The sequence below is a fragment of the Pipistrellus hanaki genome, assembly GCF_964339955.1.
Source record: "Pipistrellus hanaki genome assembly, chromosome: 5".
NCBI classification, from domain to species: domain Eukaryota; kingdom Metazoa; phylum Chordata; class Mammalia; order Chiroptera; family Vespertilionidae; genus Pipistrellus; species Pipistrellus hanaki.
The window spans coordinates 46,833,655-46,856,490 of NC_140507.1; the positions used below are offsets into that span (position 1 = coordinate 46,833,655).

The 22,836-nt window shown below is 39.4% G+C and overlaps 1 protein-coding gene across 3 annotated transcripts in view; it reads left to right on the forward strand.

Moving 5' to 3' along the window:
* HHIP (hedgehog interacting protein) overlaps window positions 1-22,836 on the forward strand; it is a 95,098-nt gene that overhangs the window by 4,731 nt on the left and 67,531 nt on the right. For all 3 annotated transcript variants that reach the window (XM_084886340.1, XM_084886341.1, XM_084886342.1), the window contains exons 2-4: window positions 2,180-2,372; window positions 9,930-10,086; window positions 10,929-11,130. In XM_084886340.1, coding sequence (XP_084742466.1) covers window positions 2,180-2,372; window positions 9,930-10,086; window positions 10,929-11,130 — 552 coding nt within the window. The remainder of the gene's footprint in view (window positions 1-2,179; window positions 2,373-9,929; window positions 10,087-10,928; window positions 11,131-22,836) is intronic.

Consider the following 22,836-nt stretch of genomic DNA (forward strand, 5'->3'; position numbering starts at 1 on the left):
TTAATTGACTTCAGTAAGACTATTGGTTCATTGAAACCAAAGCCAGGATGATGGCTCTATCTATCTTCAAATGGGTATTTACACTGCAGACCTCACACAGAGCAAAATGTTACCATCCTGCTGGGCCGGAACAGCATGAAACTTTACAAAGAATAATATTATACTTGATTTCAGATAATTTATTGAATCCTACTTCTGAAACTTTTGATGAGAGATCTTGTGGCCAGGACACATTCCAAAAATTGTAAAAGAGAAAATTCTTTAGGCACTAACTTCAAGCTCTTCCTGGACAGCAGCTGGGAGAGTATATGGGGATCATTTTGTTTCAGCTATAAAAAAAAAAAAAAAAAAAAAAAAAATGGAAGCGTGTATATTCTCCATAAAATCAAAGGTAATTACATTGCAGTTTTTCTGCCAGCAAAGGAGGTGGTTTCAGCATCTTGCAGTTGTTTTGTTCTTAGAGGACTGCTGTATGATAAACAAACTGAACCAAGTTGAACAGTATTAATATTGGATGGATCTGGTGAGGTCTGCCAGAGTATGGACAATAAAAGACATTTAAAACATTCTTGGAATGCAAATTCTAAGTGTCTGGTGTGTATTTCCTTTTAGAAAACTTTAACCATTTAAGCAATTGTCATTTAAATAAGTTGATAAAAATTAAAATCTACATATAATTGTGATTAGTAGTGACTTCTGAATATTGTAGATAGTTGTAACATATTGTAAATTTTTTTCTGAAACTGGGTACCTTCTATGGAATTTAAGTTGTTTTGCTCTTGAAGATCCAAATTTTGTGATCACCTAGAATATATTTATTCTAAATAAAAAATAGAAGCCATATGATGTACTCAAATTAGAACCTCAGTTTGTGAATGACATATTTGCTTTAAACAATGATCTATGTATTAAAATATTAACTCCAGCTCATACTTCTAAAGAAATGATTAGGTACAGATATAGTTACATAAATTGGGAAGAGGTTGAAAATTCAGACCCATTAGGGTTTTTTTCAATATGAAAAATCAGTTATTGGTTTAGACAGCACTACATTTCACATCTCAAATACTGTGCTGATACTGTTCCTCTATATTAATTAGAGGGACTCCTGAAATCCATTTTTTAAAGTTAGTACTAAGGCACTGAGACCTAACTTCAGTGAACCAATGACACCCAAATTGGTCTTATTGAAGTAAAAGACATACTACTGTGTAAGTAAAAATAAAAGCATACCTTTTCCCATCAAGACTTACTAAATACTATACAAAAGCACTTTTATTAGACTCTTGAGTTTATTCATGCATATAACATACCTGAGGAGCTAGTTAGAAAGTTTTTTCTGGCTAAGATATAATGAATAATAAAAATTGGTCTTAAACCAGTTTGATTCAGCTCCAGGTATTATTTTTATAGAGCATGAAAGGGAGAAATGTAATTCAAGTTAACATTTTTGAGAATATCAAATTGGGAATTTCAGGAGTGAAATAGATTTTTACCCAAGACACAAATAAACCATATATATATATATATAATTCTGCTTTACATATACAGATTGTCCTCCAAAAAAACTGTATATACACTCATTTCTCATTTCTGTACATTCTTTAAATTTTGAAAATGAACTGTAGGTTAATAAACACTGACTTTATAATCATTCAAGATGTGTACATTTTTGGGGTGACACCCTGTTAGTGGATGAAGATATTTGGAATTTTAAAGTTAAGTATCAGTCACTATACACTTTGAAGCAGGCATATGTAGAGAGGGGTTTGGATGAGAATGGGGGGGATGAGGACAATTATGTGATACCATAATCAATAAAAAAATAATAATAAAAATAAAATAAAATTAACTGAAAAGAAGAAAAAATAGAGAGATAAAGGGTCTCACTATAATTGTCATTTAAAAATTTTTTTACACCTGAAAGGCAGATAAACCACTCTGATTTGCAAGGGTAAGAAGACTTTTGTCCACCCCCTACCCTTGGCTCTCCCATCCCACACCAGAGAGGACTTGTGTATCCTTATAAAGGCATTCTCTGTGGTCACATGGCAATTCTTTTCAGACAACTGTATTGGCTAAGTCATGCTTTTCAAGTTACCTGATTATAAAATAAAAAGCAACGAAACCTAACTTCACATCACTAAAAAGGAGTTTATTTCTGATTTACGGTTTTCAGATATTTTCTGTGAACAACAACACCGAATGTGGGAAGTTACTGGAGGAGATCAGATGTGCGCTTTGCTCTCCATATGCTCAGAACCTGTTCCACTCACCTGAGAGGGAAGCCTTGGACAGAGACCTAGTCCTGCCCCTGCTCTGCAAAGACTATTGCAAAGAATTCTTTTATACTTGCCGAGGCCACATTCCAGGTAAAGATGCGTGCATTACGTAAACTGCAGAACATCCTTTCAAGATACCTGTCCTTCAGTGCTTGCATCCGGGAGTCTAAAAATGTATCTCACCTTTCAACAAACCTATTCTTCCCTCATCACTACCCTTTTCAAACTTGTAAACTTTTATTGCTGCTAAATGGGATTACTGTCATTTCGGTCCACAAGTAGTACATTGGTTTTGTGGAAAGGTTCTGCTTTTTGTTGTTGTTGTTAAATAGGTAATACAGTCGGTGATCTTTCCACATGTTAGATTATCAGTGCAAGTTTCTTACTGGTTTCTCCTTTACCCAACTACCTCAATATCAAGACAGCCTCCCCCTCTTCAGTTGACACATAAATGCAGATTGTCCACTGACTTCGAAGGTATTCCCTTAAATAAGATACAATTCAAAAAGAAAAAAGAAAAAAAAGTAAAGCCCTACAAAGCACTTTGACATATCGTGACTAATTTGCACTTCAAAAACCCTGGGAGATAGGTAGGAATGGCCCACTGGATTGATAGGACACCTGAGGCTCCGGAGTGTGGAGGGTGAAATGCTGCCCTGAGCTGTGCGGTGAGAAAGTGATGGGGTGCACAGAGAAGGTCTCATGCTGACAGTCATCCAAGTCTACCTGGTCACTATCATGGTCTGGACCCTCATAAACATATACATTCTTGGGCATTGATTAATTTTACCATCAACTGTTTGTAAACCTTGGTTGTTGGTTTAGTTGGAAGAATCAACATAGAGGTAGAAAAGAATTTAAGGAGACAGCTTTAGTTTAGTTAGGCAAAGTCACACACAAACAAACCTGGAGCTAACAACAGTGTAGAAAACTCCCTGGCACTGGAGGAAAAGGCAAGCTTTAAGAACTCTGGGATGCACTTAGATACATTTTTTTTTTTTCATTGCCATGCACATTTCACTCTTTTCTCTGACCCACAGAAAGTATAGACTTCCTTTTTTTTTTTTTTTTTTTTGCATTTTTTTTTTTTTATAGAAGTCTCTTAATAACCTAAGAAAACATTTTGACTAGGGTTACTTGCTTCCTTTGGTATAGCATAACATGGTTCCAAACCCATTCAATGTGAAAATATTATTATTGTCTTTATAAACTATAGGCATGTTTCGAAGGCTTTTTTTTAAGCCAGCTGTTTCTCCCTCTTTATCACATTCCCCAAAGCAAAGCAGAATAGGTCACGGTTGCCTAGATGGCCTGTCGAGAAGCGATAACAGATTAGGTCCCATAAAGGCCTGCTGCAAATTTCAAGTCTTAAAGGTTCGCCTTGACCACCGTTAAGCTGAAAGGGATGTGAACACTTAGCATTTTCATCTACCTCGATCTACTTGAGTTCAAGACAACCAGGCTGGGTTTTGGGAACTCATCTGTGGGGGTCTTCCTGTATCTGAAGTTATTTTAGCTTCCAAAACAAACAACAGAAAGCGATACCCACTGTAAGAGGGAGCACAGCAAATAGCTCAGGAGCCAGAGCGGCAAGCACCTCACTCCCCAGATCAACATATGTGGTGACGAATGACAAATTTATTTTTCTACAGAGTTTGTATATATGTAAAACTGCTGAAGTGCATCAAGATGTCAAGTGCTTTCGGTGGCCACCCAGGCTGCCTTGAAAGATAACCAGATGAAAGCTCCACTCCAGTGGTGGACGGAGCAGCCAGGGCGCTTCCCCGGGACAGGCTAGCAGGCTGCAGGCCCTCGCGGAGGGGACCTTCCTCAGGATCCATCAAATGCAAATAATCGCTCGAAATACAGGTCCCCAAAGTTAGCTGTAATAACACTATTTGTGTTCCTTATGTTGATCAGTTTGTTAGCCAGACTGATCCTTGGCACGTAGGTTATCATTTCCTAAAGTATGATGAATGGATGGTAATCTGCCTTCTGCCCTTCCCCCAAACCCGACTCTAGAATTCTAGAACACTGATTTTTTTAGAAATTGCTCAAAAAGCAAGTGTATAGTATTTTCACCTTAAGTCTATTTAGTGGCATGGTTTACCTTTCCCTGAAGTTCAAAATGGTAAAAACAAACAAAAAAAAAACCAGCTACTTTGTGGGGGTTTTTTTAATAAGAAGCTAGTTAACGTATTTTGACTATGCTTATTAATACTCCATCTTTCTGTAAATCATGAAGAGGAAGGTATCCAAAGGTATGTATTTTGCTAAAGCAAATGCTTAAAGGGGCTGAAAATAACTCCAGAGACATCTTCATTTCTTCCTCCCTTGCCCAATACATCCTATATAATAAAGATATAATATGCAAATTGACTGTCATGCCCTCTCAAGATGGCTGCCTATGACCAGGATGGCTGCCTACGACCAGGCTGGCAGGGGGGTTAGTGAGGGATGACCAAATGACTGAACAGCAGGCTGTGTGGGGCGACCAGGACAGGGTGTGTGTGTGTGTGTGTGTGTGTGTGCACACGTGCACGTGAGGGGCAACCAAGCCGGTAGAGGGTGGGTTGGGGATGACCAGGCCAGCACTGGGGGGCGGGGGGGTGGGGGGGGGAGAAACAGGACACACAGTTAGGGGTGACAAGGCAGGCAGGTAGGTGAGTGATTAAGAGCCAGAGGTCCCGGATTGTAAAAGAGATGTCGACTGCCGGTTAAGGCCCAGGATTGGGCCTAAACTGGCAGTTGAACATCCCCCAAGGAGTCCCAAATTGCCAGATTGGACAGAGTGCAGGCTGGGCTGAAGGGACTTCCCTCCCCCCCTCCCCCCTGCCCCATGCACAAGTTTCATGCACCAAGCCTCTAGTAAAAGATTAAATACGTAAATGACCTGTTCCTTTGCTTCACCTTCATGGTTTTAATAACACACCAGTCACTTTGGAACACTCTGACACCTAAAAGATAGCTACTTTCTAGAAAATTTAATGTAGAAATATTCATGTCCTGCTTATCCACACACACACACACACACACACACACAAAAAAAAAAAAAAAGAGAGAAAAGAATTTAAGTTAAAAATCACAAAAGTGAGGATACACTAGAGTTTTCTTCATCATAGTTGTGAATTTACTTTGGGAGGTAAATTCTTAAAACTTCTCAAAAGTACCAAAATTACAAAACAAAACAGAACACCACAGGAGCTCCTTTCTGCACACCACAGGTCTTCTCTTCTGCCTGAAGTATGACGGACAGAGTGGGTGCTTTGCTGTTCACTAAGTGATGGCACACCACACTAGACATCGCTATCAAAATGATTTTTATCACTCTAAGATGTCATCTCTAGGTTACTGCAGTGTGAAATGTCTGTACACAATTAGTTCAATTGGTTTAATCCTGTTGCTAATGAGGCCAAGGTCATTTTTTCCTTATCGTGATGAACACCACATGCAATGAGGAAAAATAACTTTTCTCCAGCATACATGCTGAGAGAAAAACTAGAGCTGGGACTTCTCCACTGAGAATATTTATTCACATGTTAGTGTTTGATAGGGTGCTTCATGGTGTAGTAGGACTGGGTTCATGATCCAGGAGGGAAAAGTTCCAGGTTCAAGATAGTTGGTAAGTTATCAGGAGTTTAAACAAAAAATATGGCTTCTGGAATAATAAGTGGACATCCATTATGAGTGGCCACTTGATCATAATATGATGATCCAAGGTGAGCTAAACACTCACTTTGAATAGGATGTGCTTCAGTTTTCCAAAGAAGGGTACCATTTGGCAAATTAATCTTCCCTGGCAATAAATGGTAGCCCAATGTCCTGAGCATCTCAAACATGCCCTTTTGTATGTAAAAGTCTTCTGAGTCTGCTTCTTCCTTCACACTTAGATGACTCAGTGAATCTAAAATTTGTAAAAAGCTCAGAGCAATTAATTGTGAACCTTCTGTTTTTGCTTAGTTTTTAATTTGCTAAAAGAGTGTGGTACCCCCAGGAACCACAAAGTTTATGAATCGGCACCACTAATCTTCTGATGTTCCATTTGAAAATGATTTTTCATTTCCTCGTTTGTCCCCAGCTAATAATTCCTTATAAAATGGAATCAGCCACCAGCATTGTTCCTTCATTTCCCCTTAAGATGTTATTGGTTTGCAGACTGTAAGGCTGGAATGCAGACTTAAAAAAACAAAACAAAAAAAAAAAAAAACAGCAACAGCAAACAACCAAAATCAAAATTTCTTCTGAATTGTGCTTTGAAATTTTTCTATGACTCTGGAGGCAAACATCACATTAACACTAGATTTCTCCTTCATACATTCAGTTATAAATATATCCATAGTCTGACAGTCTTCCTGAATGCATGGAGTTCTTCTTGCTTGATGGTCAATTTATATATAATAAATATATACTATATATCTTATATGTAATGTAAATATGTAGATATAGTACACATAATATATATGGTATAAACGCATATAGTATATGTAATATAAATATATAGATATATTAGATATGTGTATATAGTTGCTATATATATATACACACACACATATACATAGCAACTGAACGACTGAAAGACCAGTTACTATGACGCACACTGACCAACAGGGGGCAGACACTCAATGTAGGAGCTGCCCACTGGTGATCAGTGTGTTCCCACAGGCAACCATCGCGCCCCCCTTACACCCAGCTATCTGACCCCAATCAATCTCGATTAGGGCAGGCTGGCCTACCAACCTCCCACAGTCCCTTCTGTGGTCCCACCTGCTGTCCAGCCTGCTCTGATCAGCCTGGGCCCTGATCAGGGTGGGAGACAGCCCCGATTGCCCCAATTACTATCCAGGCCGAGGGACCCCACCCATGCATGAGTTTGTGCACCGGGCCAAGTTTGATTTAGCAGCTCAGTGTTCCTTCTTTTTCCTCTGGCAAATTTGTTGGACATCCCTAGACAGCTTTCCTCTGTCTGCTTAGCCATTAAAGACTGGAGGAGAAAAGTGACCTTTTGCAAACAGTGAATTGCTGCAGATGAGTAAATGCTGCTGCAGTGTTCACCTCGCTCTTCAATGTCTAATCGCTGATTTTTTTTATTAAACAAAGATAACTTCTTCCAGCTGCCTTGCTCTCCCTTGCAAGGAACACCCTTCCCAGCTGCCCTGCCTCCTTTTTCTGTCCACACCTCCCACTCAACCCCCACCTCTACACACATATACACATACACACATACCCTCTCAAGGACATCTGCTCTTTTTTGCCTGGTTCAAAAAGTTTTTCAATAGCCTAACCAGATACTGGCCTTGAAGAATCTGCCTTAGAAATTTAGGGGTGATACATTTTACCCAAAAGTTAGGTAAAAAAAAAAATCTATATCAAGTTTTAACCATTTGGGACCCTCAGTTCCCAAGAATAGTTTTAGGTTTGAAGGGACTTTGGTCAAGCTCATAGGAAAGAAATATGTCTTACATAATCCATTGATAAGCCTCGCTTAGTTGTCCCCAAATTCTTGTTCTTAGAAATCCACGCAAACTAGGATGTATTATACAACTTCTGAATGTCAACTAAGTTACCACATGCCTTTATCACAACATTGATGGGCATGTGGTAATCATGATAATCTGATTTATTATGTAAAAATCAAAATATTAAACATAATGAAAGATATGAGACCAAAAGCAGAAATTTGGTACTTCATAAATTTCATATAAAGTCAACTCTAATAGCAACAAACTATTTTGATAGCAGAAATTATCAGAATATGGAAGTGAATCATTAATATGCCCTCCTCCCAAAAAACCAACACCTTATTAACTCAAATGTTAAAAGTAATGTCAAAATTATATATGATCATGCTTTTTATTTCGTAGAAATTGTTACTTTGTAAGCAAAATTATTTGTCTTTCAGATACCTATATTGCATTTTTTGTTTTTGCTTGTTATAATTATTTTTCAGTGAAGGGTGGTATGCCATCTGTTGTGCTTTAGAAACTTGAAAGGATATTTTAAATACTAGAAGTCTGGTGCATGAAATTTGTGCACGGGGGCAGGGAGGTGTCCCTAAGCTCAGCCTGTACCCTCTCCAATCTGGGACCCCCTCGAGGAATGTCCAACTGCCCATTTAGGCCTGATAACAGGCAGTCATACATCCCTCTCATAATCCAGGACTGCTGGCTCCCAACTGCTCACCTGCCTGCCTTCCTGATTGCCCCTAACTGCTTCTGCCTGCCAGCCTGATCACCCCCTAGTCATTCCCAGGCCAGCCTGATTGATGTCTAACTGCTCCCCTGCCAGTCTGTTTGCCTCCAACTTCCCTCCTCTGCTGTCCTATTCACCCCTAACTGCTCTCCCCTGCAGGGTTGATCACCTCCAACTGCCCTCCCTTGCAGGCCTGGTGCCTCCCAACTGCCCTCCCCAGCTGGCCATCTTGTGGTGGCCATCTTGTGTCCAAATGGGGCAAGATCTTTGATCACGTGGCGGCAGCCATATTATGTGTTGGAGTGATGGTCAATCTGCATATTACTCTTTTATTAGATAGGATAGAGGCCTGGTGCACAGGTAGGGGCTAGCTGGTTTGCTCTGAAGGGTGTCCTGGGGGGTTCCCTTGGAGAGTGGAGTGGCCTGAGTGAGGGGCCTGTGGTGGTTTTCAGGCCAGCCATGTCCCATGGTAACCGAAGTGGAGGTCCTGGTATCTGGAATTTATTTACCTTCTACAATTGAAACTTTGTAGCCTGGAGTGAAGCCAAGCCTCCTGCTTGCTCCCTGGCTGCTGCCATTTCTGTTTGGATTTGTTTACCTTCTATAATTGAAACTTTGTACCCTTGAGTGGAGGCCTGGGTCCACCAGGGTGTGTGGAAAGCTTGGCTTCCTCTATTGCCTGGGAAACCCAAGCCTCCCTCCTGCTCTCTTAGCTGTAGCCATCTTGATTGGGTTTATTTGCATACTCACTCTGATTGGCTGGTGGGGATAGCTTGTGGGTGTGGTGGAGTGATAGTTAATTTGCATATTACTCTTTTATTAGGTAGTATAATTTTTGTTATGCAAAATAATCTTTTTCTCCTATGAGTGAAGTGTACGAAACAGCACCTATATATTTGAAAATGGTGGCTCTGTTATCAACATCAATTTGTTGCCCAATCATTCATTATAGTGTATAACCTTGTGATAGTTATTAGATTTTTTAATCATATGTAAGTGACAATATAGTAAGAATTATAAAATGGCCCGAACTAGCACCTGATGGTCTATCTCTTTTTTGATTCTAATTTGCAGTTCTTAGGAAATTATTAGTACTCTAGGGCAAAAAAATGCTGAATAGTGATTGGATAAGCTCACCAGTGCAACATGTGATCACTGGGGAAGCTTGAAAATAAATCAATGCAATAACAAGAAATGCTGGGTTTCATATAATGTGTACTTCACATGAGCCTTTTAAAATATCCAATATGACATAATTTCACTCTTACTGAACATCTCAAGTTTTGATTAAAAAATGAAAATCCCAAACAAAGAAAAGTTTTTCTTTCTTTTTTGTCTATATACTTTCCTAGATTATTCGTAAAGTTCCTAAAAAATTCTTTCCTTGTGTTTTTATCTTTCTAATAGGGTGTTTTTACATGCCACTATTTCTAATGAGCCTTTTTACATTTTTTAAAGGTTTCCTTCAAACTACTGCTGAAGAGTTTTGCTTTTATTATGCAAAAAAAGATGGTGGATTGTGCTTTCCAGATTTTCCAAGAAAACAAATCAGAGGACCAGCATCTAACTACTTGGACCAGATGGAAGAATATGACAAAGTGGAGGAGATCAGCAGGTTCATAAAGATAATGCTCTTTAAACCTTTTTTAAAAAAAAAAAAAAAAACCTGAAAAAACTTGTGGTTTTGAAAGTGACTCATCTTTCTTTGCTCATGTCCAGCAGCTATACTCTCCACATGCTTTTTCTTTTTCTTTTTAGTAGTTTGCTTCTCTAACGTCATATTAGCATAAGTACTCTTAATGCTTAGATTACTAATCTTGTTATGAGCTTGGCTTCTCTATGATTCATGTGAATTTTATGAGTATAGTTTTAACTTGAAATGTATGCTTGCTGTTAGGTTATGATGCATATTATTCTTAGCCAATCAGAGTTTTAGATATAGGTCTTAGAACTTTCTCTCGAGTGCCCTTCTCTAAGGTTTAATTATTGTGAGTAAAGCTCATTTTAATTATAGTCACTGAAAGACGAGATAATGAGCTTATGAAGTTTTAAAATGTTCGTATTTTTTGAAGCTAGGTTGGTGTGTGAATGGTAGTTCTTTAAAACACTTTTTAAAAAAATTTGTTCAATTACAGTTTACACTCAATATTATTCTGTACTAGTTTCAGTATACAGCATAGTGGTTAGACAACTATACACTTGGCAAAGTGTTCCCCTCAGTATTTCCAATACATGTTTTGAAATTCTCTTTTACTTTCTGATAGGGGGCAGTTTGGTTTTATTTCTCCCCAACTGAAAAGAATTTCAGAGAATCATATTGTGCCTTTGGGTCAGCAGCCCTTCAGGACCATTCTAAACCATTGCTTCCTAGAGGAAATGTATTTTGAAAGGATGCTAAGTGCATCCCTTCCATCCTTCACCTTAAGCACCGCTTACCGGTTTCTTTCCTTTGTCTAGAAAGCACAAGCACAACTGCTTCTGCATTCAGGAGGTTGTGAGTGGGCTGCGCCAGCCCGTCAGCGCCCTCCACAGCGGGGACGGCTCTCACCGACTCTTCATCCTGGAGAAGGAAGGCTACGTGAAGATACTCACCCCTGAAGGAGACATTTTCAAGGAGCCTTATTTGGACATTCACAAACTTGTTCAAAGTGGAATAAAGGTTGGCTTTTTAAATTTTATTTATCTTTGCTCTGGCTATATTACTTTTATTTTAGTGGTATCCTCACTAGAGGCATTTCTTTATAATAAAAGAATGTTTAAGGAGACAATAAGAAAACACCATAGGGGAGCAATAACTATGGCAACTGAATAGGCACAATGACAATTTTTCTAACTTTATTTTTCTTGTTGACACTATTACAGTTGTGTCCCCCCCTCCCACCTCCCCACCCCTTTAATGATGTTTGGTAACTATTAAGCAGTGCAAGCAGATTGGTACTTGGACATGCTTTCCCTGTGTAATTTGTACATTTGAAATCATTCTTGGTTTTATAAAGTATTTGTTGAAATGTTATTTAACAGGCATAATACTTGCAATTGTAGATTTGTATATCAGCATTTGCTAGTATAAACTAAGAGGTCTTTTGGTTATTTTGGCAACTGCAAGTCATTCTTTACCACATCTGTGCTTGAGCCTGTGTCATAAAAGATGCTACTTATACTGTGACTTCCTTGAATAATGTTTTTGCAGGTAAGTTAAATATTTTTATCTATGGTACAACAAGCCATCTTGTAATATATTAGCACATCTTTTGCCTTCTTTCCCACTTCTCCAATTTGAGCTTAAGAAATCTAGTAGGTATGTAAATAAAATTACCAAATTTGTTTCAAAAGAGAGTAATGCAGTATAATATTAGCAGTACTGAGCTGTAAAGCAAATTGTGGCATTCTAAAATTGAGGCAGTGGAACAACTCATGACTATTTTAGAATGAAACAATTAACTGTATGCGATTGGAAAAGAGCTGTCTATGATTTGAGAAGAACTAATCATCTTTTTCAATTTTCAACTGGCAAAAACATGAAAGGAGGATTTATACTCTTCTACTCCTATATAAACTCCTGGCTTTCTTGAGCTCTACTCATAGGTAAGAACATCAAAACAAGAACAAACAAGTTGGAAAAAATATATTCCTCAGATCTATATATTTGGTACCTAGCATGTAAAACAATTAGAATGACTTAATTAGAATATAGGAAATGTCATATTGTTGGGACCACCAACCTCAACCTCCTGTGTGACAGCATCACTGAGGCATACTGCATAACAGAGGTGCCTTATGGTACTTCCAGTCCCCTACGGAAAAGGACTTTGGCACCAAGACACAGATCATTTGGAAAATCTGTTTTGCCCAGTAGTTTCAATTGTATCCCAATAATTTTTTTCTTTAAAATTCACTGCAAATAATCAAAAGTCTCTTAAAATGATGCATTAGCATTTTGCACATCAGAGTTCAATCAATACATTCTGAAATGTGTTCTGATCAGTCACTGCCAGTGTCCCTAGTGAGGATAGAATGAAGATGCAGCCATTCAACAGCACTGGATTTTTCCCACTGTGCAAGATGAGCAGGCTCTCCAGAAAAGAGAAATTGCAATCCCATCAATTAAAGAATATCATTAGTAACATCTTGACATACTTCCTTCCAGTTTTTATATTAACATTGAATGAATTTTTCCTGAGTACAAAGCGAATACAGGTCCATATTATTAAATGCAGAAACATACAAAAGAAGATGCTTTCTTATAGTTTTTATCCTAAAAAGCTTTAAAATAAAATTGAAATCAAACCATATAAACATCTTTTTAGCCTTCTTCCTTCACCTAATAATATATCATGAGTATGTTACCAGATTTGGAAATTTTTCTCAATAAGTCCATTTCCTTTTTATGAGACATTTGAGATGACTCTAGTCTTTTCTTTTTTATCATTGTTACTTATCATTCTTATGGATGACTTTCTTAGAATTCATAAAAAGGTCATTACTGAGTCCACCATTTACATGCACATTAACAATTTGCTCTAAAATATGTTTTCAAGTATTTGCAAGGTTAATATATAGTTTTGTAATATTATTTTAGTAAAAATGTTGGTCTTAAAAGGATACGTATGAGCCATAGCTGATTTGGCTCAGTGGATAGAGTGTCAGCCTGTGACCGAAGGTTCTTGGGTTCAATTCCAGTCAAGGGTATATGCCCAGGTTGTGGGCTCAATCCCCAGTGGGATTGAGGGTGTGCAGGAGGCAGCTAATCAGTGATTCTCTCTTATCATTGATGTTTCTGTTTCTCTCTCCCTCTCCCTTTCTCCTTGAAATCAATAAAAATATTTTAAAAAGAAAGAAAAGATACATATGATAAAGTGTAAATTAAAGAAGTGAGCTAAAAATACTTTAAATTTTTGTTGGGAGAAACAACAACCAAAAACTAGTGTTCTTATTTCTGTTTTCACTGTCTTCCTGTTATATAGTTTCTTCAGAGTCTTTTTTTTTTTTTTTAATGTATGCCCATTCACTGGGACAGTCCATGAAAGTAACTTCTCTGCTATTGAGACTGCACCGTGCCATAAAGCTGCACAAGCCAGGCATGCAGCAGTGTGATGGTTCTGCCCTAGGCATGATTTGTAGGCCTCAGGGAATTCTTCAGAATGGCCCTCCTCTCCTAGGAGAGCTCCAGGGCTTGAAATAAACTTCAAAATCCTTTATCCTATGTAGGCTGAGTTATTACATAATATTTTAAAGGGCAGTATTTTAAATTCTGTTCATCTTTGACACTTGTGACATCAATAAGATATCAATCTATCACATGGATATTTAAATATATATAACAGTGAGTGATGAGAACATGTCCTTATCACCTCAAGAAGGTTATACAACTAGCCTGTATCTCAGTCTCCTTGGAACTCCTGTCACAAGTCACGGATTGGAAGCATTAGTAGAGGCAACTATAGCTATGATGGAGCAGGTGCCGATACATTCATGAGGTGACCATACCATTGATTTTCATGGTGTGTTCTTCAGAGACTTCTGAAGAGAAAATAATTTCACAGCTATTTTACAGTATTGTTTCAGGCTTCTTGATATATGAATTGTTAGTGTGTTCATGGCAATATTCTGTTTGTTAATAATCACTTTGCCTAAGTAATGCAAATCAGAATTTTCATAAATTATTATGCATATCACTTCTTTACTATTCTTTCCATTTTAAAATCCCAAGAGAGAAAATAAAGCTGTTTTAATGGAGCACAGTATTGATGGCAATACTCAGATCACAGAATTAATAATGTATATTAAACCTGACCTTCCTATGTTTGAAACGAAAACAAGACAAAACACAGTGGGATCCCCCATGATATTAATTAATGACCAGCATGAGTGTATTAAATCAGACTTAAAGCAGAATTTCTGATTATAAGCGTTTCCAAAACTAGTGCTGGCTGTAAGGGAATCTGGAGTTCCTTTTCTGCTAATTGTCAATTAAGACTTGATAGTGACTCCTGGCATATGGAAAAGGACTGATCTTTTCGTGGCCAGGAGCTGGACTTGGTTATCTCCTTATTCTAGCCCTGATTCTAGCCAGCAAAGAGCCAGTCCCTCAGGGAACTGGGTCAGCTCCTCCCTAAGCGGGTCCCGTTTGAGGCTAAAAGTGATGTCTTGTTTTAAACACCCAGGCTGTGCTGCCTACATTGTGAGAGATTTCGGGACTTGGGAGTGTCACTGTCTAGTTGCCCGGAGCAAAAGTTCTGTGCAGAAATGCAGAGCACAAGTAAAAGAATTGACTTCCTTTTGCTCTAGGAAATAAATTGTGGCATTGGATTAGTGGAATAAATTCTATGCCATATGAATTCAAACTGCCATTTCATTTAGGAAGAGATCGTGTCATTCACAACAGCTCAACTCCTGCAACACTGAAGACTGTGAAATTGCCAAGTAAAGAGTGCATCAGAAATATGTTTTTAAAATATACAGTGGTTAGACAGATCTTTGATGGCAGTGCGTTGTACAAGCTAACCACCAGTAGGGACATGGTGGAGAATGGCTCAAGTACCAACTGGTGAGGAAACTTAAAGTTTTCAGTGTGTGTGTGTGTGTGTGTGTGTGTGTGTGTGTGTGTGGAGGGGGGAGGCATATGCATTGTTTGTTATTGTTTTATCCCCAAAGGGGAAATTCCCAGACATTAGGGATTTGCAATCTTTAAGTTGAGTTTATGCCTGTATCACGAGTCAAGACTTGGGGCAGGTACTCGAACCAGCTTTATCCCAAGTCCTTGGGAAAGATAGTCCAGTGTTTTCTCAAGAATGACTACATAGTTAAATTACCTGGGAACTTTAAAAAATTCCACTGCCCACTATCTGGGGTTAAACATACTAGGCATTGGTATGTTTTGAAAGATTTTCCAGGTGATTTTGATATGTAGCCAATTTGAAAACCCTGGGTCTAGACTAAGCCAAACCTTGGCTCAGACACATTGAATGAGATGCATTTTATTGATATCTGCCATGCCTATGCCCAAACCCAAAGACTGAAATGAACACTGGGACCCAATAGTTGGATACCACCTGTCATTTGCCCTGTATCATTGGTCATTTACTTGGCCTCCACACACGGCTTGTTCACTCTGATTGAGATGAGCTAACTTGGGCAGCATGTAAGATTCTTGATATAAATTTTTGAAAACTGGTATTTAAAAATCTCAGCAATTAATTCTAATTGGACGATGGTTTTACTCATTAAAATTTTCCCTATTTTATATTTATCTAGTTGACAAAACTATTATCATTCCTTAAATATGTAGTTTGCTAAAAATACCTAAAAACCCCTTGTAAAAAATAATAAGGACACCAGACGTTTCTCTAGTGTGATTTCACCAAACTTCTGACCACCAAGGATCTTCAAGTCCCCCTTGGCTTTGTGTGTGCGCCGTGGCCATGCCCAGCCTTCACCTGTCACCTACAGGTGGCCCTTAGAAACCAGCAGGCCTTCTCTCTGCCCCTGAGCTCTCCTGAGTGGTGGGGGACGGTGAGGCTCACAGCCATGGCCCTTCGGCTTGCGGCCCACAGCAGGCAAAGCTGAAAGACTTGTCTGTCACTAGGACAAGTGTGACTGGACTCCTGTCCCTCTCTATCTACTTGGATCCTCATTTCAAAAGAAGCTTTTTGAAGCGGCCGTTTTATGGGGGGAGGAGTGGACGTGAGGCTGAAAGCTGCTGATTGTCCGGGTGACTGAGCCCATTGAGGTGAGGCTCTTGAGAGACAGCAGCCGAGCCCAGGAGCATGTGGGGAGGACGCAGGGTGCGCCAGGGCAAGCCCGACGGGGCGGCCTCTGATTTCACATGCTTGTAAATCACTCACATCATCACGAGCAGCGAAAGTGGGGTTGGTGTCCTGCTTTTCTGAAGTTAGTCAGAGACCTAACCGTTCACATTTCCCTCTGTCTTCAGCTTGCGATCTGATGAGATGTTGGTGTATTTTTGCTAAAGTGAAATGATCAGAGCCTAAGTTAGAAGCAATTTACTTTCTCACGTAGTCTTGAGCATGTAGCACGCTCACTTATACGTAAGGCGATACTGGGCCAGATATCAAGGGCTTCCTTGGGAAAGTGGTTACAGGTCTGGGTGTGCTCTGTTAACAGAAAGCAGCAAGGCATATGTGGCAAACGTTACAAGAGAAGAATCACCATTTGAGGACGTGATCAGTTTTGACTTATCAAATTACTGCATTTGAAGTTGTTAAACCTCATCTAAAAGAGAACTGCTATAGTGCTAGAAATAACCATTAGGTAAATTCATTCCAAATGTGGTCTACCACTTTTAATTGAATAGTCTTCCCCCAAATAAAAATTTTTCAATGACTTCTCTCTTTTTTTTTTTTTCAGTTTAAAATTCTGGTCCCAAACCATTAAATTAAAATGTAGACAAAATATAGATCTACAAGTAAAAATTTTTAATACACCTATTTTTTAAACCAAGGTAGTAATGATATGGTATTAAACTCAGGTATATGTTATTGAGTATTACTGACAATTTACATAAAAATGTCCTATACTCTGTGAAAAAATGTTTTCCATTTTAAATCAGTTTTTATTTTAAATCTACTATGAATGTCCACAGAGAAAAGCAAAAATTCTCTTTGTGATGTGAAATAATCTCAGTGTAATCTTCTGTTTAGTTATGTCAGTTTTCATTTCTGGTTTTCTTATTTCTTTATTGTGGTCTTGGCAATTCTAGTGATAAAACAGTTTTATAACTATGATTGTGCATATATGTGGTGTATGCCAGTGTAATAAGCCAGCTTAATCTATAATTTATCTTCCAACGTGCATCCTCTTTTACTGAAGCGATGTACACAGTGTCCCTCCAGTTGAGTAAAGAAAGGCCTGCCGTCTCCCACATAAGCCACCTGAGTCACAGGTGAGGCAAGGAAAGTTTTTACATCCAAGTCCTCACATTTACCTAAAACTTGAAGGACAGAGGAAATTAGTCTATACATCTGACAAGCCCTGTGGTAATCATTTAAAATAAGTGAAAAACCAAGAAATCTGGACCCTGAGACGATCTCTGCCACCTTAAAAAACAGCAACAAACAAACATCTGATTGAACCTGGCTGCCACCATCTCTCTGTATGTGACCACAAAGAGAAAGAGACCTGTTGATGATATGAGGTTTTCCTTTCCAATAACCATTTTTATTTAATGAAAGGGAAATAGCAGGCATCACAAAACTGTCTCTAAACTGTAGAAGGCAGCACAGCCCTCCCTCTTAGAAACATTCAATAGCTTTTCTTCCCCAATGCCACAGTCTCCACGCAAGACATCTTGTTAGCAAGACACCCTGGTCTTCCTTCTTACTCATCATAACCATTTTGGGAGCATTTACTTTGCTAAGCTGTTACTTAGATCATTTCTGTAATCCTTACAGTAAACACGTGAGACATGTAGAAATAGCCCATTTCACAGATGAGGAGCTCGAGGCCCAGAAGATAAGTCAACTCCCCAAGAGAACACAGCTAGTAAGTTGCTGAGGCTGATTTCCAAGGCTGTTGTCTGAGGTCATGCTCACACTACAGATTCTGCTGCTACCAGCCTCCCATCAGCAGCACTGCATAGGGCAGACTCAGGAACACATTCCAGAAGCAGAGATTGGACTATTGGTGCTAGCATGCTTAGAACAATGAGCAGGCTGAGGGCATGGGTTCCGGACTGGGTTCCAGGCACTGCATCAAGACGAGAGGCTGCATGTGTGTGTGTGTGTGTGTGTGTGTGTGTTTTGTTTTTGGGGGGCTCTAGGCAACTTATTTAACCTCTAGGCTTAGTTTCTTCGTGTGTAGAATGGAGATAATAAAAGGTTTCACCTAACACTTTACACGCAAGACCTCACACGAGTCTATAAACACTAGCTGTTATCATCCATCTCACTAACATGAAAAGGAGGGGGAGGAAAGGAAAATGAGTCAGCTCCGTGAATGACCCACTCACAAGTTCCAGGGGCCACTGTGAACGACACCCTCCCAGTAGCAACAATATGGGGTTGAACAATAATGTATGGAATTCCTGTGACGATGTCAGCATTTGCACCAAAACTATAGGGCAAATCCCACAGAAACACAGTTAAATTGATGGATGGTCTGGGTTTTCTTTCATTCAACCAGATAAATCTGGAATGGATTTGTATTTGAAGGCATCACTAGAGAAAGGCGGCACCTTTGTTTTCCCAGCATCACCTTTCCCCGTGAAGTGTAGGGCATTGCAATCTACCTCATTCAGCCAAAGCCCCCAGTTCCTGGAGTTTGTCAGAGCGCATGCCTAACGATGATGAAGCACACACCAGCTGACCCGGGAGTCTGGCAGCAACCTTTCATCAGAACTTCCTTGCTTTCAGAGTAGTTTTTCTAAACCTGGATATTATAATAATGTATGTCTTTTTGTGTGTTTATTTTGGAACACGGTTTGTGTTGATCTGCCCTAGAGTTAATAAATTGTGGGATTTGCAAAGGAAATATACTGGGACTGAAAACTAAGAAGGCACGTATTTTTGCCCGCTAGCAATGACTGCTCAAAGCCCAGATTTAGAACCTCTGGGTCTGGGGAGGGGGCAGTTGGGCAAGCTGCTGTAAAATTAACATGTAATGTCATGATATGGAGAGTGTACTACTCAAACAACAAACATTTTTTTAAAAAATTTTTTAAAAAAGCAGATCGGCAAAATGTTCCAGGAAGTCAGGGAAGGGAAAACTTTAAAGAAAGATTACTAAGTTAAACAACAGTGACAACAAGCATCACTTAATGTGTCCGTGGAATGATCAGTATAAGGATGCATACATGGAATGACCTCAGCTATCTCCTTCCCAGAGCCTAGCCTACAACAGACACTTTTCCTGTCATGTTAGTTCAGTATTTTATAGAAAATTTCCTAAATCTGCAAGCATGCCTGCCCTTTGGTTTGTCTCTACCTTCCTATGAGCGATTTTGGGAGCTTATGTAGCATTTTGCTTTTACCGCGCTTCTTTCATTTTTATATTTATATAATAAATACATAGATTTACTTATACAATATATAATATTTATCTGTTATAAATATGTCAATTACTACCATGTATTTTAATCTGTGTGTTGGTAGTATTCATCCACTGACATTTAGTGGAAGTCTATAAAGTCTGTGATTATGTTGATCTATCCTAATGGCAAGGGGGCCAGAACTAGGGACATATCTAAAGTGTTTTTTTTAAACTGAATCACTGCCTAGAAATTAAAATCAACTGTGGATTCTTTAGTCAAAATGTGCTTTGGAAAATAAGGTGCAATTTATCGAGGTCATTCTGTAATGTGTTATCATGAGAAAAGCTTGAGAAAATCTTTTTCTAAATTACCTAATTTTCTATCCTAGCATGACTTTGTGATCCCATGTGACAATGCATATGGTCCCAGGGGCTCTCAGGAATTACCACCAAAAGGGAAGTAGAATTTGAATCAATTAGAGCGGGGGTGGGGAACATCTGGCCTGTAGGCCCTATAAGATCTGAAAAACGATTTGGCCTGGCCCTGCCAAGGCATTAGGGGTGAGTTAATGAAATGTTTGACCAGATCTAGCAGACTAATTTTTAAGCTGAGAATTTTTGTATGGCCTGCAAATGATGTTATAAATATCCAAATGGCCCAAGGCAGAAAAAAGGTCCCCACCCCTGCAAGTAAATGTCCTTTTTATTCTATCCAGGCATGCCATATACAATTTTAATTTACATTTAAAATATTGTGTAATTCCACAAGACTGAACTCCAAATCATGGAAAATCTGTAAAAAGATATTATGTGTTTAAGATAAAATATATGTTCATTATTCTACCATACATATAAGTGGTAGGACAAAAACAGAAAAAGAGAACATTAATGAATTTGGTCTAAATTAATTCCGTCATCGCTAGCAGTTGAAATTATTTAATTCAATCATAGAATCGAACCCAATAAATGGAAGCTAATACGGAAATAAAACACTATGACAAAGGATCTTAAAGGTTTGTATACTGCCACAAAACTTTTGAGGAAGGAACATTCATTTCAACTATTCAAAAATCAAATATTCTGGCTCTCTCTTTAAGACCAGCTAAATTGTTTGCCTTAAAAAAAAAAAAAATTCTAATAAGTTGTTTCTAAACCAGCCTCTTATCCTAAAGCACCTTTGATCCAAACGGATCACAATCTTAAATAAAGTGACATCTGTCCCCAGGCTACTTCTAGATAGGGAGAACACATCTGCTCTAAGAATCCTTAGCCAATATTTTGAAACTATTCAGAAGAATCCCTTTAAAAAAGAAAAAAGGGAAAAAAACTTGAGAGCATAGTGTGAAGGGAGGATGCTTGAGGTGGGGGGATTAGGAAAGCACTAGTCTTAAGAGGATAAAAAGATAAGCAAATTCAATTCCCATTAAATGTTTAGCCTTTCCCTGAAAGGTTTGGTGAGGAGGCTCCCACAGTGAAAACGTCTTTGTGGATGGATGTGAACACACCTGTTCAGGAAAAGTGAAACAAAACCTGAACTGACTTCCCGCCACACACAGGTCACCAAACATCTGTCATAACTTATCAATTACTGGCCTCGACTGGACTCAAGTCTGTGACCTGAGGTTGAAAAAGCCACATAGCTCATTCTCTCTCCTACACAGCCTGTGGTTTCCCCCTGTACCACCATTAAAGCTTCTGTTTGAATCTCCAGGGGTCTGAAGATCAGACTGACCCCATAACATTAATAATGTATTTACGCCAGGGGTTGCTATGAACATTACCCGGGGGCTGATCTTAGCACGGATTCTGTGACTTGCAGTGATGTGGCTAGATCCAAAAACATTTACCTAATAGTTAGCATAGTTCCTTAATTGCATGAGTTTCTTAATTGCAACCTAGAGACAATGTGCCTTTGTGTGTGTATGTGTGTGTGTGTGTGTGTGTGTGAAGACTTGGCTTTGATTAAATATCAATACATATAACACCTCTGCACAAAAATAAACAAGCAAAAAAAAAAACACACACAAAAAAAAAACTGCTGAAGTGAGCTTCTTCCCTTGTAAATAATTAACTGGAGGTACCACTGAGTAAAACTTTTGGTGACAGCATCAGCTGTCAGCACCTTTGATCCTAGAGTGTCACATTCCTGAAATATCACCTCAGTTGGAGAACTAGCCACTGCCTGGCCATAGCACGCATCCATGTCTGCATCAGGACACCGGTTCTGCCCGTCGTTGAATGACTTGGAGCAATTCGCTTAACTTTCTGGCATCTATGGAGCCTCATCTTTGAAGTCTAGGCTAAAGGACACCTTTGGTCCTTCCTAGCTCTAAAATTCTGTGAAAATAGAAAGCAGTGAGAGAGAGAGAGAGAGAGAGAGAGAGAGAGAGAGAGAGAGAGAGAGAGAGAGGAGTGCAAGTGGCCAGTGTGGCTCTGGTGTGGGAAGTCCATGCTTGCCAGGCTCAGGTTGTTGCTTACTCTGCTTTATGCTTACAAACATCCCCCCCCCCCCGCCTTCCCTTCTTACCTCGTCCCCCCTGCGCCTAGGTTCAGATCCAGAAACCCAATCAGCGCCTCCCAATGCAAAGGCCACTGAGCATCCCACCTCCCTGGCAAATAGGTGCACTGTCCATTCTGTATGGTCACCATCTCTCCAGTTATACTTCTAAAAACAGAGTACCTCAGCATTAGCAAGGTTTCCAGTTTTCGGTTAATGGCAGGAGAATGTCTTTAATGTGCAGGGATTACAGGGTTGTAAGTTTTCAAACCAAGTTTGAAGGTGAAGATATACCATGGCCTTGAAGTGGGCAGTGCTTGGCTCGCTGGGAGGAAACCAGTGTGACCCTGAGTGAGGGGGAGGACAGGAGTGGTAGGAGGTGAGAGCACGGAGTTGAGCACCGGTTTGCCGGGTGGGTGCAGGAAGTGGGCATCAGATAGTGGAGGGTCTTTGGCTTTACCTCTAAGTGAAATGAGGAATTTGGGGCAGATTTGAATAGAAGAGTGACATGATCTGACAAACGTTTAGACAAGGGAATAGCAGCCGTGTTGAGAGTGGTCAGGAGGGGCAGGAGTAGGAGCAAATGGTAGGGAGAATACTGACTTCCTGGCACTAGTGCTGCCCGAATGCACTGTGCCCCTGGACCAGTCACGGCCCACTGGAGCCTCAGTGCTTCACCGTCACTTGAGAGGATTTATAATATGGCTGGGGCTCCTTTCTATCCCAATGTTCAGCGGGTCAATAATTGGAGGAATACTTAGAAATTGGTCCAATTAAGTGTAAGCATTGTGTACACATGGTGTTTACTGAATCTTTCCAATCGATTTAAAATACAAATTTTGAAACAGTACATTAGCAACACGGGACATTGAATGGGTTCTG